Source organism: Tachysurus fulvidraco, chromosome 9 (assembly GCF_022655615.1).
Source record: "Tachysurus fulvidraco isolate hzauxx_2018 chromosome 9, HZAU_PFXX_2.0, whole genome shotgun sequence".
Classification (NCBI taxonomy): Eukaryota; Metazoa; Chordata; class Actinopteri; order Siluriformes; family Bagridae; genus Tachysurus; species Tachysurus fulvidraco.
Window position 1 is genome coordinate 1,101,914 of NC_062526.1, and position 14,601 is coordinate 1,116,514.

Consider the following 14,601-nt stretch of genomic DNA (forward strand, 5'->3'; position numbering starts at 1 on the left):
ATCTTCTACCGCTTATCCGAACTTCTCGGGTCACGGGGAGCCTGTGCCTATCTCAGGCGTCATCGGGCATCGAGGCAGGATACACCATGGATGGAGTGCCAATCCATCACAGGGCACACACACACTCTCATTCACTCACACACACACACACACACTACGGACAATTTTCCAGAGATGCCAATCAACCTACCATGCATGTCTTTGGACCGGGGGAGGAAACCGGAGTACCCGGAGGAAACCCCCGAGGCACGGGGAGAACATGTAAACTCCACACACACAAGGAGGAGGTGGGAATCGAACCCCCGACCCTGGAGGTGTGAGGCGAACGTGCTAACCACTAAGCCACCGTGCGCCCTATCGCCCTATCTTCGTTATAGAAAATTAAATCAAGAACAAATGAATCTTCTGACTATTCAGAATGGAGAGCACAACAGCACTGTGGGATAAAGGAACATGTTATGTACGTTATAGCGTGCATTATAGTGTGTGAGGCGACTCACGAGAGCTTTGTCCGTTTCATTGACGAGCCTGTCGTGGAACACTCTCAGACACTCGTTCCTCCAGACCCGCACGATCTGCGTGACCGTCAGGAACCTGCAACATGTTACGGTCAGAAACGATGAAAGAAATTGTGAAAGAAGTGAACGTTCAACCTGATCAGAGGCTGTGAGGAGTAAATCTAAACCTCTCTGCGTTGGTCAGGGTCAGGCCGTTATACACCCTGGACAGATCCCGCAGGTTAAAGATGTAGTGGAACTTAGAAGGAGTTGGTGGCAGGTCTTTAATGATGGATTTATACAGCTCCAGCGTGCAGGAGGTCAGTGTGTCACAGATCTTTTGGATACTTTCATCAAATGGCTTTAAAAAAAAAAAAAAACGAAAAAAAAAAAAAAACTTGTTAGCTAAAGAGTGGAAACATCACATCATTACCATTAAGCTCAATTTAGAAGTAAATTGTTATTGCTTATCGCACACCAATGTAGAATTCTGGACTCTGATTGGCCAGAAGGTTTTGATTTATTTTTTATATTTGTAATCATTTGGTACTTAAGGAGAAATGTGTTGAGTGAATTTATGGATGGATTTTCTGTTATGAGATGAGATGAGTTTATTCTTCTACATTAAATAGAGGAATAGAATGTATGACGTGCCACTCTAAATGTAATAGGTGGAAAAAACTGTAATCACTGACAAACTGCTGTGGTATAAGAGGAATAAAAATGCTTTGAGAGATGATTGTTTTATGCATTAGTGAAATAAACTGACTGTAACGTGAAGAAGTTTTAACAGTGACTGCTAAATGCTAGGTAACATCTAGTCATATTTGAACTTAATTGCTGTTGTTCTGATATTTCTCGCACCCTTGTGTGGCCCTTCAGAATGGAGGAGTAGATGAGATGCAGCGACTCCTCCTCAGGAAACGGGATGTTGAACACGCTGAAGAGGGAGATGAAGCGAGGATCCACCTCGTTACGGCCTCCTCCTGCTTTCCCCATGGCTGCGATGAAGCCCAGGTCCTTGAGAATCTTGCAGTTGAGTTCCTTTCCCCGGTCGTACATCCCGCCCCTGTCCAACAGCAGCTTCAGCAGGGCTATAGGCTGCTGCGTGCCATAATCATCCACCTGTGAGCCGGAAAACACCAAATTTAAAGTCTGGATGACCCGGAAATGAAAGTTTATAACATCCCACTGGTATGAAGTTTATAGATTAAATGACAAACAATCATTTTAAATGACGCGATAGGAATTGAAAATAAATATTTTTCTAAATAAGTATTCATTCATTCATCTTCTACCGCTTATCCGAACTTCTCGGGTCACAGGGAGCCTGTGCCTATCTCAGGCGTCATCGGGCATCGAGGCAGGATACACCCTGGACGGACTGCCAACCCATCACAGGGCACACACACACTCTCATTCACTCACACACTCACACACTACGGGAAATTTTCCAGAGATGCCAATCAACCTACCATGCATGTCTTTGGACCAGGGAGGAAACCGGAGTACCCGGAGGAAACCCCCGAGGCCCGGGGAGAACATGCAAACTCCGCACACACAAGGCGGAGGTGGGAATCGAACCCTAAACCCTGGAGGTGTGAGGCTAAACGTGCTAACCTCTAAGCCACCGTGCCCCCCTATAAATAAGTATAATTAATAAATGAGGCAAATCTTATCAAGCTTCTTTTTCTGCAAATCTCAAATATTTTATTAACCTGCTCCAAACAACAGCGTAACTCTGTAATATTCCGCATTGAATATTTACACGCTTGAGTTCAATGAGGAACTTTTTACTTTTGAAGGTTAGGAGGCGGAGTCTAAGGTTTCAGGAGTGATTTCAAATTGGGCAAAGGCAATAAGCTAAAAGCTTCTTCTTATCTCTCTGTGCTAACGTACATGCTACTGTACATACAGTTTAAATCATGTTTAATGTTTATAAATTAGGATACGGCGAGATTATGTTATACAGTGAGTTTGCACTTATAGACATACTCGTGGCATGTTGAGGTCGTCCATAAACACCAGCAGTCTTTTGCCCATCGGAGGGCCGTAAGTCTCCTTTGTTCTCTTCTCAACACTGGCCTCCAGGTTCCTCTGTAAGTCCATGGATGTGGTTCTCGATGAGAAATTGATGGTCAGAACCATCTATAACACATGAATTAAGTTTCACATGTAACGGTCTGTCATTCAAGGAAAACGGTGTGATGAAAAAAATGCATGCTTGACTTACGGTCTTGTCTTGGTCCAGACTGTAGAGAAAATTCTGCGTGGTAGCAGTTTTCGACGTTCCAGACTCTCCCACTAGCACCACCGGCCTCTTCACCTTCACCATCTGCTCTAGCAACCAGTTGGTGCGAGTGGAGTCGACGGTGGGCACTGAGAGAGATGGTCATAGGACAGTACGGAGTGATACAGTAGATCGTCTTGGCTATGATGCTAATAGGAACACTTTTATACCTGCACAGTTTTATACAGCTCTCTAATCAGATAAACATTTGACACGAGCACAATTCACAAATCATGCAGATACAGAAGATTAAGCATTAGTTTATGTAGATAGATAGATAGATAGATAGATAGATAGATAGATAGATAGATAGATAGATAGATAGATAGATAGATAGATAGATAGATAGATAGATAGATAGATAGATAGATAGGACAAAGAAAAAGTCGGGTTTCTTCTACTTTAACCACGACACGGTTGCTGCTACCTCAGAACGTCAGAAACTGTTGATCTCCTGGGATTTTCACATACAACAGTCTCTAGAGTTTGTACAGAAAAGTGTGGAAAGGTTGATAAGATGTTGATAAGAGAGGGTCAGAGGAAGATGTACAGCCTGGTCTGAGCTGGCAAGAAGGATATAGTAACTCACACGATCACTCTTTACAACCGTAGTGAGCAGAAAAGCATCTCAGAAAGCATCCAGGTGGATGAGCTACAACAGCAGATCACATCAGGTTCTACTCCAGTCAGCCAAGAACAGGAACCATGGACTATTTTCAGTCTTTAACTGTAATTGAAGTGAAGTGACGTGACATACGGCTAAGTACGGTGACCCATACTCAGAATTGTTCTCTGCATTTAACCCACACACACACAGTGAACACACACGGGGCCTGGGGAGCAGTTGGGGGGGTTCGGTGCCTTGCTCAAGGGCACCTCAGTTGTGGTATTGCCGGCCCGAGACTCGAACCCACAGGAGTCAAACTCTCTAACCATTAGGCCATGACTTCCCCAGGTTATGGGGTAAGAGCGCAGGGTGAAGCCATAGGACGGCGCAGCCTGGAGCAGGTGAGGGGACCTTGTTCCTTGGCTCGATCCCCAACCTTCAGAAATACAGCGCCTTAAGCACTGGACCATCACGCCATCAAAAAATATGGTAACGCTTCACGATTTTGCGTGTCATCCTTGTGCAGGGGCCATGCTAATCTTCTCTGTATCGTTCCAATTTTAGTATATGTGCTGCCGTAGCAAGGATGGACGGCGCTATGAATGTTTTGGGCTTCACAAAGAAAACGTAGGCTTCTTTTCACAGAACACTAAACTGGTAGCCATATGCACGCCGTAGTGCTTAGCTACTTTAGTGCTCTAGAGCCAGTCCGATACTACAGAAGCTAAATGTAGACACCAAACATGTCTGATTGCCGTCAAAAGGTCACAGAACAGAACAGGTCAACAGATGAAAGCAGATCAGAAGCTTATGAACTTTTAAAAGCCTGACTGTAATCTTTACCCAGAATGTCAATGAATTTCATGTCAGGGTTGTGGATGTATTTGGGGACCAGCGAGCTCCAGGGAGTCCACTTCTTTGTGCTTGGATCAAAGTGGAAGTCATAAAGAGTTGGCAGGGAACCTAAAGAAATAAAACAGATCTGTAATATCTGATCTATAAAGAGTGTTCGCTCGGTGTATATGAATGTCTAACTGAAATGGAATTTGCTACTTTTTTTAACTTAAACTTACTCCAATGAAATCCAGACCCCGCCCACATTGTGGTCACATGATAGTCACATCCTAATATTTAATATCACGTCATTGTACGTTAAAACATATTTAATACATTCTTATTTTCTCTCTCTGTTTAACTTATTTTTCTCATTCCCTCCTTTCTTTCTTTCACTTTGTTTTTATTTCATCATGCGGTCCTTCTGTCTTTTGTCTTCTCTCCCTTCCACTTTAGAGTTTCGGTTTACTACATATTTACTTGACCTTTTTTGTCTTTCTTAATTTCTTCTCTCCTTCCCAAATAGTCCTGTTTCATATTTCCTTTTAAGATCCTTTGTTCAGTTCTTTTTGTTTTCTTGCCTTCCTTCTTCCCCCCCCCGTCTGTTTTCTTCTTCCTTCATGTTTCATCCTTCACTTTTTTCCCACCGATATTTTAATTTCTTTTTTTTTTATGTTTCTCTTCCCTCCTTTTTCTTTCTCCTCCTCCCTTCTTCTTCCTTTGTCTTTCATGTTTCCCTTTTTTTCTCTTTTTCACATTTTCTTCTACCTCCATCTTTCTAATTCCTCTACTTTATATTCCAGTACTTTTTTCTTTACTTTCCTTCGCTCTTTCTCTCTCGCCTTTAGAATTTTTCTTCTTCCCTTCTTGAAATAATTACACACTAACAAACAAAAATAAAAGGAACTGAAATGGTCACGATTTCCAGAATTACCCGGTAGTTCTCCAGGGCTGGCGAGTGTTTTCTCATCGTGGACGGAGGTGAGACACGACAGCTTCTTAATAAAGTCGTCGAACTTCTCGCGGCCGTTGTCTAACAGCGAGGCTCCGAGCGAGCAGTACAGAGCCTCGATGAAGAAACATTCCAGCTCTTCTGAAGAGACCTCTGTAAGCTCTAGCAAAGCGTCCAACATCATCGACAGCTGCGCCACCTGCAGGGCGGAAGACCATCGGGGTAGAGTGAAAATCACTGGACGAGAATTATACACGACGTTCTCTTTACTCTAAAAGTTAATAATAATAAAAGACATTAAACGATCTGAAATGTCACCAGCTCACCATGTTAAGGTCGGTCTGTGGGACGATCGTCTTCAGTTTCTCTCCTTGTTTTCCATCTACGATTCCCTCCACTATCATGTCTATGGTGCTGGGTATGTATTTCTCAAACAGTGTGTTCAGATCCTCTTGCTCCTGTGGCAAACATTTTGTGTTAATACTTTAGAACACACATACTTTATTACCGCACTACAAGACCATCTCTTACTCTCGTAGGCCTGTCGTTCACCCATTTCTGCCAGTAGGGGGTGTAGCGGAGATTTTTAGGGTCCACAAAAACCATTCCACAGCGAGATACCGTTGCAGGAGAAGCGTACTGCAGATCGCCGACCTGAAGGCAAACATCTGGGTGAAATCTCATCTCGTAAATGTAAAGTGTTTTTGCTCACACGTGAGGAAACCAATTAAACTTAAACATCCTACTGTCACACGTCACACTTTAAGTTCGCTACACACAAAGTGAGCAAAGCAAACAAGGCTAAGCAGTGTGAGTTCTTGTATTCTCTTTGTCCGGTCTGTTGTACTATAAAATTCTTATCTCAACACCTACTGCGGTGAATTAGTCTGTAAATAACTGTAAATAATCATCACCTCAAACAGGAGAGCGCAGTGACCCTGCAGACGGATCCTTTCTCCGTTAGCGAGCGTCAGCAGCTTGTTATCGTCCATTACGGAGTTCATGTTCTCCACCCACAGAGCGTCTACATCCCCGTCGAACAGGATGTACCTGTGTAAAACAGACACGCTCGATTTATTATGAATGACAAGATGGTGAGGATTGAAATAATTCTAATGAAGCTATTGTCTGCATTAGAGCTTGCAGATGGATGCCACCTTCTCTCCTTTTTGTCTGTCGGCCTGTTGATGTCTCGGAAGATGTTGGACAGAATCCCGTCGGTCCAGTCCCGAGTGACCGGATCCAGGATCCCATAGAGCTCGATCACGCTCATGGCTTTGGGGTTTAGTGCGTACAGTTTGGTCACCAGCCCCAGTCTGTACAACACATGATACACAGTATTAACGGTTTAGACACTAGACGCTTTTTAAAAAAAGAAAATGTAAAAACGAGTGACTACATTGAGACCTAGTCTGGGCTTGGCACAGAGTATTAATAACCACTGATTTGCCCCCTCCTGTGGGTCCCACCACCATGGTCGTGTGTCTGGTCATCATGGTCTCATACATCTGGACCACTTTATCCACCTGCAGCCAGAACCAATAAAGAAGCTGTTGAGTTCTGGATTCTGATTGGTCAAAAGTATTTGCTTCATTTGTTTATAAGTTGTTTGCAAGTTTATATTAATGATGTTCTGGTTATGATTAAGTGATGATTTCTATAGTAACAACTCATTCAGGTTACTTTTCTTTGCCTAAACAAATAAAAACTAACGTTCGATATTCACACAGAAACATCCAAAACAATCTCCTGTTAGATATATCATCATCATCACTGTATATGGAGGCACCTGATTGGGCAGCAGAATGTATTTATTCTCCTGCAGGACGCTTTCTACAGCATCATTAAAGTTGGGGTAGTGCACACGTGGACAGTCCAGTCCTGGGAACAGGTCTGAGATCAGTCCAAGGAACAGAGGAACGTCCTCAAAGACAAATTTTGGGAGGTTCATGTCCCTCAGAGCTCGCATCAACACCACATCCTGAGAGAGAGGAAGAGAGAGAGGAAAAGAGAACTGTCAGCTCTACGTGTTTACTAAACCTCTCAGCAGGTCATGAGACAGTTTAGTGTTGGTTTTAAAGTCACCTCGTTGAGCTCAGGAGATCCTCTCTTCAACTCTCCTGCCATGACTAATACGGATTTCAGCGCTCGCAGCCCGAAATCGTAGTGAGACTGTTTGGATAGCTGCTCCCGTGCCAGTTTATACAGCACCGTCATCTTCTTCGCCAGCACCTGCAACACAGAGTCCACGATGAACCAGAATAATCAGATCGATATTTACACTGACGAGTAATCTGATAATAAAATCCATTAATCTGAGATGTCACCTTGGCCATTAGGAAGCCCTCTGAGAATAGCATAATCTCACAGATCTGCTGTAGGTCAGGGACGATAACCACAACGGGCCGGAACAGAGCCTTCACCGACTCGGGCAGCTCAGTGCGGCCGGCGTAGCCCGGGTTCATGGTGATGAAGATCCCCATTCGCGAGTCCAGACCGATCTCCTGACCCTCAAACTATCAGCAAGTCAAGATCATACACGACCGCAAGATTTTAAATTCCTTAGAGCCCCTGGCATGAAAAGATTCCAAAAGAAAAAAACGATAGCAGCTGATACAACTCACGTGGAACCTCTTGAGCTGCAGGATGAGAGCGTTGCGGATGATTTGGATCTGAGAGGAGATGACGGACAGCACAGAGGCGTCGATGCGGTTGAACTCGTCGAAGCAGCCCCAGGCTCCACACTGAGCCAAACCAGAGAAGATCTTCCCAACTGCCTAGAGAGCAAGGAGAAAGCATCCGGCTCAACATTCTAACTGAAAGCGAATTGTTTAGTCTGCAATCAGCAGTAGACACTATGATGGTCGATTTACTTTAATGGTTCTTATAACTTTTAGATATTCGGTATCTGTATTAAGTGAGTTTTTTTATTCCTTTTCCTGGGGCTGATGCAAATGTAGATATTATTTATTCTACAATCAAGACTGAAAACAAAAGTAAAAGTAATCCTTAAAAACTGGAGAGATGTTACATTATAGTGTGATAATTATTGACATATACATTACATATGCCACTGGTATACAATATTCTAAGGCTAACACTTACCATATAGTCCATTCCCTCACCACAGTTAGTGACCACACAGAGCAGACCCAAAGCCTTGGCCAGGTCTTTAGTGGACTCTGTTTTTCCTGTACCTGCTGGTCCGGCTGGTGCTCCACCCAGGTACATGGACAGGGCCTACAGACCACATTATACATTAGCCTTGTGTATACAGTGTGAGAGTGTGTACTTGTATAAGTGTGTGTACAGCTGTATATAACTGTGAGTGTGTGTACATGTGAGTGAGTGTGTACCTGTGTGTCACTGAGTGTATGTACCTGTGTGCATGATTGTATTTAACTGTTAGTGTACCAGTATACATACTGTGACAGTATGTGTGTGTGTGTATATCTGTGTGAGTGTGTGTGTTGTGTGTCCCTGTGTGTACCTGTGACAGTGTGTGTGCTGTGTGTACCTGTGTGTACCTGTGACAGTGTGTGTGTGTGCTGTGTGTACCTGTGTGTACCTGTGACAGTGTGTGTGTGCTGTGTGTACCTGTGTGTACCTGTGTGTACCTGTGTGTACCTATGACAGTGTGTGTGTGCTGTGTGTACCTGTGTGTCCCTGTGTGTACCTGTGACAGTGTGTGTGTGTGTGCTGTGTGTGTGCATCCCTGTGTGTACACCTGTGACAGTGTGTGTATATATACCTGTGTGAGTGTGTGTACCTGTGTGTACACCTGTGACAGTGTGTATATACCTGTGACAGTGTGTGTGTACCTGTGTTTCCCTGTGTGTCCTTGTGTGTACCTGTGTTTTCCTGTGTGTCCTTGTGTGTACCTGTGACAGTGTGTGTGTGTACCTGTGTGTCCCTGTGTGTACCTGTGTGTCCCTGTGCGTCCCTGTGTGTACCTGTGACAGTGTGTGTATACCTGTGTGACAGTGTGTGTATACCTGTGTGAGTGTGTGTATACCTGTGTGAGTGTGTGTGTGTATACCTGTGACAGTGTGTGTATACCTGTGTGAGTGTGTGTGTATATATACCTGTGACAGTGTGTGTATACCTGTGTGAGTGTGTGTGTATATATACCTGTGACAGTGTGCGTATACCTGTGTGAGTGTGTGTATACCTGTGTGTGTGTGTGTGTGTGTGTGTGTGTATACCTGTGACAGTGTGTGTATACCTGTGTGAGTGTGTGTGTATACCTGTGTGTGTGTGTGTGTGTGTGTGTGTATACCTGTGACAGTGTGTGTATACCTGTGTGAGTGTGTGTGTGTATACCTGTGTGAGTGTGTGTATACATCTGTGTGTGTGTGTGTGTGTGTATACCTGTGTGAGTGTGTGTATACCTGTGTGAGTGTGTGTATACCTGTGTGAGTGTGTGTGTGTATACCTGTGTGAGTGTGTGTATACCTCTGTGTGTGTGTGTGTGTATACCTGTGTGAGTGTGAGGTAGATGCGGTCAGTGAGCGGAGTGATGACCAGTCGGCCGTTCAGTCCCATGTACTCATATCCGTAAGAGAACTGAGCTGAACACTGACGCACCAACAGATCATCTTCTTCTTTGACCCAGTAAAATCTCAGCTGACTTTCCCATTCGAACTCCCGAGTGTCTGTAATACTGCACAACAACATCAGTGTTGATCAGAAGAAAAAAGCATCTCGGTTTTTTTTTACTGTCACATGTTTCAACATCTTCTACTATCTGACCAAAAAGTCTAATAATCATCAACAATGTCTCACTTGTCCCTGATGAAGCTGTCCACAATGTCTCTGGCGTGAACGTCTATGATGAGCACGGTGTTGAGTTTGCGCCGGTCGTTGCTTTTTAAAGGCTGCGTGATGCGCTTGACCAGGTCATCGATCTGCCTATGCATTTTCTTGCCGTACTGTTTGAGGGCCTGCTGGTCTCCGGTGCGTATCTTGGTGAAAACGTCCTCCACCTGCCACGTCCACCACACCTGGTTGGCTGCCAGCACGACCATGCCCTGGTAGTCCAGCATCCAGTCCACCCTGAGGTAAAATAAACAACACCAGACTGAGAGTTCAGGGTGAAGACACGAGGAAGAAACCCTGAGAAAACCCAGACTTTAGTCTACTGTAACTGCAGGCTTTCCCACAGAAGGAATACCAATACTTGTGTAGAGAAATACAAACGATTTTCTCTAAGCAGTAGCCTTTAATGATAAGAGTGTAATAAGACATCATTAAATTTTGAGTACTAAAGAAAAGTAAATCTGTAAAATATAACTGAAGAACATTCAGAGTGATGTTTCCAGTGGGTTGTATTTTCTGTGAAACCCAGATGTTTGTCACATGGTGAGTTCTATATATATCATTTAATAAATATAAATACAATATTTATAATAATATAGAATCTTTTAAATCATCAACATGAATTCTGAATTAAAATTTAAAGGCGGGGTCTCCGATCTTTTAGAAATGCTTCAGAAAACTGAGTCGGGACGACAAACTAAACAAAAATCAAAACAAACGTGTAGCCAATGAGCAGAAAGGGGCGGGGCTTGTCGATATGGGCGGAGAGAGTGTTCGGTGCGCGTGTGTGACATTAGCAGAAAGCGGTTTTAACATCGACATGGAGGATAAAAACAAAGAAAGAAAGAGAAGAAAGACTTACGATAAGGACAAGAAGTAGGACGTGTTAATATAGGATCAGCTTTCCAGCGCTGGAGAGAACTGAAGGAGCAGGAAGTCGGCCACATATTCACAGGTTGGAGTTTCCCGAGTCAATAACTCCTGAGCTAAACGCTGTTACTACACAAATGACACCTCTTTTCTATCGTAGTAATGTAGAGAGGCAGCTACAACCACGTTTTGTGTAGTAACAGCGTTTAGCTCAGGAGTTATCGACTCGGGAAACTCCGACCTGTGAATATGTGGCCGACTTTACTTAAGACGCCGAGGCGCTTTTTTCCTTCTCGATAGGTGAGTAACGTTGGTTTTGCTTTGTTACACAGAACTAATATATGCCTTTGTCCTTTACATCATTATGCTTGTGTGGCATTTTTGCTTGTTTGTTTATCTACAATCGTATTGTTCTTCCCTTCAGCTATGATAAAGACACGTTTCTTTCTGTTTGTCGCCTGGGTTACGTATGTATGTGTGGGCGGAGCTATCGATACAGGGGTGGGACCCGTTTGGGTTAGGGGTGTGTTTGTTTTGGTGATTTTATATGTCAACATTGGCTTTAAAAAATCGGAGACCTCACCTTTAATTTTGAAATTTTGAAGTAAAAATGGTTTGTTGTACTTTTTGTCTGCATGTCATACATAGTGCTGGAACATCTACAAACAAGAAGCCGTAAAAGAAATAGAAAGTAACCTGATAAAGACATTTTTTTAAGTAGACCAAAGACCGGTTCACACACCTGGACTTGTGGTGCTGATAGAAGAAGATGGCCTCCTTGGTGATGAGCCTGTTGGTCCTCTTCATCTCCAACAGAACAGCCGTCATCCATTCCTCCACTCGTCCCTCGGCTGGGACGACTTGCCTGAAGTCCATCACCTCCCCTTCTGCAGACACCATGGCCCCCACCACTGTCTCTCCGCTCATCCCAGTGTCAAAGCGTAGGGAAGCAATGTTGTCGTACATCTGCCAAGAGAAATAAAAATAAAGAAAGGTGGTTTGTATTTTCTCTTATGTAACGTGAGATAACGTAATATAATGTAACGATGTTCCTGAAGACACCATGTCACACTTCTGCTACCTTAATCATATGCTCCTGGACACAGGACGGCTCGCTGCTGCCCAGAATGCTGAGCAGCTCGTCATCGGAGATGAAGAAAAAGCGAGGGAAGGCGTTTCGTTTGGAGTCCAGGTAGTCGTTCAGACTCTTTTGGCAGCGCTCCAAACCGTCGCTGAGGTCCTGCAGGTCTGACAGGCGATTCGGTACCAAGCAGCACTTTTTAATAACCGGATCCTTCACTGTTTCTGACATGATCTATAGAAAACATGACACAAAATCACCATCTAACTCACTTTCCCTCTTCTATGTATATACAAAAGCAACACTGCGTTACCTTCTTAAACATTCTGTCAATGTTGTCAAATTTCTTGGCTTCCTCTGGCAGCTGAGCACGAATATCACCTCCGATGAAGATGCTCTCTAAGTACATCCACTTCCTCTGCACCAGCATCCAAACCTGAACGGTACGAGACGATGATAATAATAATACTGAAGTATTCTACAGACCTCTTTTTGTAATAAACAGTAAAATATGTAACTTAAAGCAAGCTACCTTTCAATTAGTATTTTATCATTTTTGTACATTTATTTTTATATCATATAAAATAATATCTATCGATAAGATTATAATAGTTCAAATAATTGTTTTGTCTAAAAACTCAATAAAAGCTGACAGAATTTAAATTTAAGTGAAATATATAAATTATATTATCTATAATAATTCACTAGAATTTATAGTCACAAAAGATGGAGATTTATAATATGAAATCTTTTATTACATTCTGGAAAATTTATAATCTGGAAATTATGCTGAAATTAATAGATAACATTTATAATAAGAAAAATACATATAAAAATATGAACCATGTAAAAAAAATATGTAAAATTTAGTCAGAAACACAATAGACTTTATAATGAGATTGTAGAATTTAAACTTTTATCCTACATTCTATATAAATTTCTAATTAATAAATGGAATATTCTGTGTGTCCTGACCTCGATGACCTCCCCGATGAGCGACAGGTTTTTTTCCCATTGCTGGATGGTGGACAGGAACGGCCCGACGAAGCGGCTCCCTGCCATGCTCTGCAGGTTCATGGCATTATCGTCTAGGTTCTGCATGATCTCATCCACTGAGCCCAGGATGGAGCCTCGCTCCTGAGTGCCTTTAAAGTAACGCTGCACGTTGAACTTCATGTTCTCCCACATGTCCACCACCTCCTTCACACCCTGTAAGAAACACAAACAGAAAAATATCTATAAGATACAGAGATACACAGAAACTGAGATGAGATTGTGAAGTCTAAACTTCTAGACCTTCTCTATGCTGAGCTCTTTGACAGCCGAGGTGACGATGTCTCCGATGACGCTGCTGTATTTGTGGAGCTCCATGGCGAACATGTTCTCTAGCGTGAAGGTATCTGGGTTCATCTCGAAACTGGTTCCTGTTCGTACCATAAGCTCTTTCCAGTGCCTGGGACAGACAAAAGTCTTTTGTGTTTTAACGTAGAAAAACGTATATTTGTGGGTGTGGTGAAGTGTTTTATTATTAGGTGTTCACTTGACACGTTTATTTGACACGGTGTTAGTGCTTTGTATGGTTCCCAGGACAGAAGAGTTAAAGGTGAGGTCTCTGATTTTTGAGAAATGTTTCAGAAAATGAGTCAGGATGACAACGAAACAAAAATCAAAACAAACGTGTAGCCAATGAGCAGAAAGGGGCGGGGCTTGTCGATATGGGTGGAGAGAGTGTTCAGTGCGCATGTGTGACATTAGCAGAAAGCGGTTTTAACATCGACATGGAGGATAAAAACAAAGAAAGAAAGAGAAGAAAGACTTACGATAAGGACAAGAAGTAGGACGTGTTAATATAGGATCAGCTTTCCAGCGCTGGAGAGAACTGAAGGAGCAGGAAGTTGGCCACATATTCACAGGTTGGAGTTTCCCGAGTCAATAACTCCTGAGCTAAACGCTGTTACTACACAAATAACACCTCTTTTCTATCGTAGTAATGTAGAGAGGCAGCTACAACCGCGTTTTGTGTAGTAACAGCGTTTAGCTCAGGAGTTATCGACTCGGGAAACTCCGACCTGTGAATATGTGGCCGACTTTACTTAAGACGCCGAGGCGCTTTTTTCCTTCTCGATAGGTGAGTAACGTTGCTTTTGCTTTGTTACACAGAACTAATATATGCCTTTGTCCTTTACATCATTATGCTTGTGTGGCATTTTTGCTTGTTTGTTTATCTACAATCGTATTGTTCTTCCCTTCAGCTATGATAAAGACACGTTTCTTTCTGTTAGTCGCCTGGGTTACGTATGTATGTGTGGGCGGAGCTATCGATACAGGGGTGGAACCCGTTTGGGTTAGGGGCGTGTTTGTTTCAGTCACACGTTAATTCTTTTGTATTGGATGTATTTGTAATTATAACCTGTCTCTCAGAGCCTCATTCTTCAGGTCCAGCAGCAGTGGCAGAGAATCTTTAAACTCTTTCAGATGTCCCTCCAGGTAAAAGGCCACAGGAAGAGCTCTTACATCTTTAGGCAGCTTCCTGAGGTCCTTAATGAAACCCTCCACACCTTCCTGAAGCAGCTGGATGTTCAGATTCACCCACAGAGTCTGAGACCACTCTGCCTTAGCAGTCTGAAGATAAAAACAGTGAAATACACAAGC

The 14,601-nt window shown here is 43.1% G+C and overlaps 1 protein-coding gene and 1 non-coding gene across 3 annotated transcripts in view; both read right to left on the reverse strand.

Annotated features, from left to right (window-relative positions):
- Positions 1-14,601, reverse strand: part of dnah10 (dynein axonemal heavy chain 10) — a 55,793-nt gene that overhangs the window by 28,131 nt on the left and 13,061 nt on the right. For both annotated transcript variants that reach the window (XM_027169130.2, XM_027169125.2), the window contains exons 25-49: positions 14,360-14,571; positions 13,246-13,402; positions 12,925-13,158; positions 12,263-12,385; positions 11,950-12,183; positions 11,611-11,834; positions 9,966-10,235; positions 9,660-9,843; positions 8,286-8,420; positions 7,805-7,957; positions 7,508-7,696; positions 7,266-7,412; positions 6,970-7,161; positions 6,588-6,706; positions 6,338-6,496; positions 6,095-6,230; positions 5,712-5,834; positions 5,507-5,638; positions 5,163-5,379; positions 4,238-4,357; positions 2,731-2,876; positions 2,493-2,645; positions 1,362-1,622; positions 686-858; positions 501-594 (exon numbers count right to left, since the gene is read on the reverse strand). In XM_027169130.2, the coding sequence (XP_027024931.2) occupies positions 501-594; positions 686-858; positions 1,362-1,622; positions 2,493-2,645; positions 2,731-2,876; positions 4,238-4,357; positions 5,163-5,379; positions 5,507-5,638; positions 5,712-5,834; positions 6,095-6,230; positions 6,338-6,496; positions 6,588-6,706; positions 6,970-7,161; positions 7,266-7,412; positions 7,508-7,696; positions 7,805-7,957; positions 8,286-8,420; positions 9,660-9,843; positions 9,966-10,235; positions 11,611-11,834; positions 11,950-12,183; positions 12,263-12,385; positions 12,925-13,158; positions 13,246-13,402; positions 14,360-14,571 (4,287 nt within the window). The remainder of the gene's footprint in view (positions 1-500; positions 595-685; positions 859-1,361; positions 1,623-2,492; positions 2,646-2,730; positions 2,877-4,237; positions 4,358-5,162; positions 5,380-5,506; positions 5,639-5,711; positions 5,835-6,094; positions 6,231-6,337; positions 6,497-6,587; positions 6,707-6,969; positions 7,162-7,265; positions 7,413-7,507; positions 7,697-7,804; positions 7,958-8,285; positions 8,421-9,659; positions 9,844-9,965; positions 10,236-11,610; positions 11,835-11,949; positions 12,184-12,262; positions 12,386-12,924; positions 13,159-13,245; positions 13,403-14,359; positions 14,572-14,601) is intronic.
- LOC113657634 lies at positions 3,876-3,978 on the reverse strand. The gene has a single exon (XR_003444202.1). It is a non-coding gene; the product is annotated as a U6 spliceosomal RNA (small nuclear RNA).